The sequence below is a fragment of the Physella acuta genome, unplaced genomic scaffold (genome assembly GCF_028476545.2).
Source record: "Physella acuta isolate Inbredline_101_S28 unplaced genomic scaffold, ASM2847654v3 ptg001603l, whole genome shotgun sequence".
NCBI lineage: Eukaryota > Metazoa > Mollusca > Gastropoda > Physidae > Physella > Physella acuta.
The window spans coordinates 53,688-59,645 of NW_026733117.1; the positions used below are offsets into that span (position 1 = coordinate 53,688).

The 5,958-nt window shown below is 39.9% G+C and overlaps 1 protein-coding gene across 1 annotated transcript; it reads right to left on the minus strand.

Annotated features, from left to right (window-relative positions):
* Positions 1–306: 306 nt before the first annotated feature.
* Positions 307–5,741, minus strand: LOC131929277 (uncharacterized). Its single transcript, XM_059285357.1, has 6 exons — positions 5,623–5,741; positions 3,225–3,267; positions 2,982–3,013; positions 2,225–2,374; positions 1,154–1,321; positions 307–497 (listed from the first exon to the last, which is right to left on the minus strand). Exons 1-6 carry the CDS (start codon positions 5,663–5,665, stop codon positions 340–342), a joined length of 594 nt encoding a protein of 197 aa, XP_059141340.1. The 5' UTR covers positions 5,666–5,741; the 3' UTR covers positions 307–339.
* Between the last annotated feature and the right edge of the window lie 217 nt (positions 5,742–5,958).

The following is a 5,958-nucleotide window of genomic DNA, read 5'->3' on the forward strand; positions in this document are numbered from 1 at the left end:
CTCAAATGGCGACATTTGATGCGGTCCACCCCCCCCCCCCCCTTTTTTTTTCTCACTTATAAACTTGCTTCTACCAACATCAGAATAACTAGTTTCTTTCAGACATTCAGACAAATAACAGGAGTGGGGGGGGGGGGGGCAGAAAATACATAATTTAACTTATGTCCGCCTACCCATCCCCTCCCCCCCCCCCCCCATCCTTCGAAGTTTCAAGTACCCCAGCCACACCCAAGAAAAATGTGTGAAAGAAACCCTTGCCTCTCCACACCACATTACAAAGTCCTGACGAAACACAATATGTGGTGTTTTAGTTGATTGTTTAATCCTATTTAATCCCATTTAGTCAACGATAATCTCCTCTATGTCGTCATCTGGTGGACGGTCGTCGGTTGTCTCCTCTGTGCCTTGCTTGTCTTCAGAGTTGTCTTTCGTTTCGTTATCATCTTTAAACGGAAGTTTGTGAGTTTTGTAAAATTTTGTCCACCATTCTTCTGGGACTGTTGAAGAAATAAAATAAAAAGTAAATTTATTTTACCTAAATAAAATACGTTGTTATCGATGATGGGTAGTCACTTAATAACTGCTTGATAATTCTTTCTTTGCGCATTTTAACAATTAAATTTAACGATAATCCTTTTAAACATTTTTTTAACATTTTTAATTTGTTAATGCTATTGCACATTACGACATTAGACATTAAGTTAACTATCTTATTTTAATATTTTTATTTATAAACATTTTCCCTATAACGAGGGGAATGACTAGATATTTTAAAAAAATATGTTATGGGGATTTATGTCCCTCCCGAAATTAAGACATAGCTATAGCTTTCAATTATACGTACATAATATTAATAATATTGCGAACAAAATATTATTATTAAGATGCCGTGAACAATTAAAAATCTGCTAACGTTTTAAAAAACTTTTTTTTCCAAATAAATAGTAGGCGAGTGGGGGGGGGGGGGGGAGGGAGGTAGACACACCCCTAGATCCACACAAGCATACTTTTTAAATTTTGTTGCTTAGAATTACCCTAATTATTAGTATAATACCTTAATGTATAAACACCAATATTAATAATTGAGCTCGCAGACGAAGGCACTAGCTAAATGAAAACAAAACGGCGGTGTAAGAGAATAAATCGCTCTCACTGTCTCTCTCGTCCCAAAACATTGGGAAGTTGGACTCAGTGATGTAAACAGTGTACGCGCTGGCCAGGTACTCGGCGTGCTGCTCAAACTCCTGATACGTCTCGAGTTCCAGAGGATATTTCTGCTCTCGCACGTGCGCTCGGTACCTGCTCCACCAGCCCCGTGGCACTGTGGAAGGAAATGTGTTGGTGGAGACATGCTCGCGTGGTGTGTGACACAGTACTCACTACCACAACAACGGTAAGTAACAAAACTAGCACTGTGGCCACAGTCATAAAACCCACCACCACAACAATGTTAAGTCCCCAACCAGAAAACCTGTACAACCGCACAATCACACAAACTACCACTATGCAACATACCACCACTATAAAACAACCTACCACCAAAACCAGACAACCTACCACCAACATTCCTCAATGTGCCACCGCAACCACACAACCTACCACAACCACACAACCTACTTCCTAAAAACACAACCTTACTACCATACGAGTCAATCTACCATCCAAACCACACAACATACACCCTTCCACCACATCCACACAACTTCCACAGACACACAACCTATCACCACAACCTACCACAGACACACAACCTATCACAGTCACACAACCTACTACAACCACACAACCTACCACAACCACACAACCTACCACAGACACACAACCTACCACAACCTATCACAACCACACAACCTACTACAACCACACAACCTACCACAACCACACAGCCTACCACAACCACACAACCTACCACAACCTACCACAACCACACAACCTACCACAACCACACAACCTACTACAACCACACAACCTACTACAACCACACAACCTACCATAGCCACACATCCTACCACAACCACACAACCTACTACAACCACACAACCTACCACAGCCACACATCCTACCACAGCCACACAACCTACCACAACCACACAACCTTCCACAACCACACTACCTACCATAGCCACACAACCTACCACAGCCACACAACCTTCCACATCCACACAACCTACCACAACCACACAACCAACATCAACCACACACCCTACATCAACCACACACCTACCATCACGACCGTGCCCTAGGGTCTTAAAATTGCCGTTGTTGACGTAAATACCCTCGTAATCCCTCAGACAGTCGACGAAATTCTCAAAGAAGTAATACTTGGGCAGCTCCTTACGTGACGCGTAGATCTTCCTCCACCATATTGCCTGACCTGACAGAGAAACTGACACTCAGCACTATTTCTACCCGTGCCCACCTCAACAGCTGACGGACTGACATTTGGCGAGTAAATGGTAAAGGGTGACAATCCCCGATAGTTTAATTCAAGGGAATTAACTTTAGTACCTTAATTAATTAGTGTATTTCTATATTAAAAAAAATTGTGGGAGGGGTTATTTATGAGAAATTAAATTTTGGGTGTGGTGAGGGAAATTGCTGCAATGTGGGTGTGTGTGTGTGGGTGTGTGTGGGGTGGGGGAGGCGGGACTGGAGTCCAAGGATTAGAAAAGAAAGGACTATTGTTGAACATGTAGATGATGTAAATTGAAAGTACTGCAATTTGGGAGTCAAAAGAAGTTGGATATGGAATGGAGTAAGAAAAAAAAGCAAAAGATAGCGAAGGAGGAACAGGGTAAATAGACGAGGGGGGTGGGGGGGGGGGGCGGGGGGCTGACAATTGGAAGCGGTTGAGCTGATACACTCGTTGATGTGATATGAGTAATGTTAAAAAAACATGAACTCACCAATCTGAAGCTTATTCTTCTAATTTATGGCAGGCACATATATTGTTACCTACCGCACATTAGATAAGAACTTACAGGGATCGTACCATTCGTCGTCCTCGGTATTCCTGGTAGGGGAAGTAGGAAATAATTAGGTGGACACTTTAGATATATATTCAGATATTACATACAAGACAACAATTTGAATCAAACTTTACAAATCTCTCTCTCTATATATATAGTGTGTGTGTGTGCCTGCGTGCGTGCGTTTGCGTGTGTGGTTTTTTTTTTACTTTTTAATTATTTTTTTTAATCTATATTTTTTTTGTCTTTTCTTACTTTTTCGATTTCTTCTTTGCCTCCGTCACCAAGACTGTGTGAACTAAATCAAGAGAAGACAACTCAGATTTTAATTCTGTAGTAAAACAATCTATATATATATATATATATATATAATTCTCTTCTGGGAGACGCTAGAAAACAAGCTCCCTACCACCCCCATCCCTACATGGTCTGGTGAGCTGTGGTTCACGCTGTTCACAAGCAGAGCCGGGTTTATTGACGACTATTAGGGGCAGATAATTTAGTTTGAAACGATTTTATACGTGGGGGGGGGGGGGGCGGGGGGAGACATATGTCCCCGGGCGCCAACCATAGGGGGGCGCCAAATTGAAAGTTTGAGGGAGGGGGGGGGGGTGCAAATGAAAAGTTCGAGGTGCAAATCGAAAGTTTGAGGGGGGGGGGTGCAAACCAAAAGTTCGAGGGTGGGGTGCAAATCGAAAGTTTGAGGGGGGGGGTGCAAACCAAAAGTTCGAGGGTGGGGTGCAAATCGAAAGTTTGTCCCCGGGCGAAGCGTCGCTACGCCTCTGGGGGGGAGGGGGGTAACTAAGTGGAGTTTACTTTAAATGAGAGGGGGATTATCGTCCTTAACGAGCTACTTATAGTGTTTTAAAGAAATATTTTCAGTGGCAGCGTTGGTACTGTCGAATTCACAAATTATGAATTACTGAAAAGTAGAAAAAAAACAACAACTAAATAGCGGCGTATGATATGCCGCGGGTCGGCTCGTTCTATTAAATTAAATTCTACAGTAACCACGCAATAGTAAATACTAGCCGTCCCGGCCAGGCCCTGCTCTGGCTTCTGTGAAAAACCTTTCTGTTAAAGACCATTACCTGTGTGTTTAGTAATCATCATAAACCCGGCATTGCCCACCCAAACCACAACCAACCAAAACCAAAACAAAAAAAACGCAAACATAACGCTAACACAATTACAAATACAAACGAAAACAAAAACCTAACAACAAACCCAACCACAACCACAAACACCAATACGAACACAAAGAAAAAAAAAACGAAAAAGCAAACGAAAACAAACCAAATCAAAACGCAAAACCAACCACAAACACAAACCCAAAGAAAAAAACACAAACGAAAAAGCAAACGAAAATAAACCAAATCCAAACGCAAAACCAACTACAAACACAAATACAAATACAAACACAAACCCAAAGAAAAAAACACAAACGAAAACGAAAAAAGAAAGAACAAAAACGAACCAAATCAAAACGCCACCACTAACGCAAAACCAACCTAAACACAAAGAAAACACAAACGCGAACATAAACGCAAAGTGCTCACATTCTAGCCCTGGGCAGAATCGCCTGTTTCAGCTTAAAAAACGACTATAGTACCCCAACTTATTCAGTCTTTTGCACTCACTTAAACGAACGTAGGTGCCAAACCATACCAAATGAACAATTATAATACTCCAAGCTTATCCGTAAAATACCTACAACATTTGCACTTGATCAATCCCCGCTAATTATGTAATTATTTTTTCCCAACACCAAAACAAAGTAATAAAAAGTAAATTCTTTTCCACTAATGCAATGTTTTATAAAGGGAAGTAATTGTGTTTTCCTAATTTATCAAAGGGAAGTAAGTGCTAAAGGACTAAATATAAATAATTTTCAGACAGAATTAGAGTTTTTGTAAAATCTTTTTAAAATTGTTTTTAATGAACATGCCGACACTTATTACTGTCAGTTTGAAAAATGAAAATTATTTCCCAACACTTTCAATAGTAATTTTTTAACCGGGTGCGTGTGCGTGTGTCACCATCAAAGCTAAGTCTAAGCACGCATTAGCCCAGCTCTTTGAATGGTTGTGGGAATGTGCTGACATCACCGGCTTACAGTGACTATCGTTTTCTTACATTATAACTTATATTCTTCTTCTTTTGCCCGTTTGTGCCCAAGACACATGGGACAGCTGAAATAGAGTTCATCTGTTTCAATTGACCTCGGCATATATGAAGGGATAAGGTGGTCAGCACTATGCCCAGCCGCCTTAATTTTCCTTAACATGAGTTAGGTATCCATCAGAACTGAGTTGACTCAGGGACTTTCTACTCGAACTCGAGACTTTCGGGTAAGCTCTACAGTGATAGGCAAAGCGTCTCATATATATATATATATATATATATATATATATATATATATATATATATATATATATATATATATATATATATATATATATATATATTACTATACATTAACTATTACAAGAATAATGCTTTTAATTTGGTATTAATAAAAATATTACTAGTTATTTTCTCTAAACTGATTCCGAAGTAATACTATTTAAAATCTGAGATTTTCTGTTCTATTAATCCGTGCGGTTGGTTATGCAATGGAGGGGGTGATTGGAAATTTAAGTAAAAAACTTACTTGCTAACAACAGATAAACTGAAATAAAGTATAGTCTGCACATGTTCGAAGTTTGGACGAAATTACTTGTATCACACAACACGTGTGTTTTTGACAGAAATGTCTCGGCTTATCTTATCTACGTTGTGGCCTAAAGAAAATGAAAGGTGTGTTCTTATCATTTTAGACTGCTGGAAGGCAGTACTCATAGTTTTAAACTGCTGAATATCTTTGACACAAATACACGTGTATTCAAGAATAAACTAGACTACTTAGACTAGCCTCTAGACCAGCCCAGACTAGACAAAAGATAGGGTGCGGTGGAATTTTTAAGAAGTTATCCTTTTATAGTCCTTC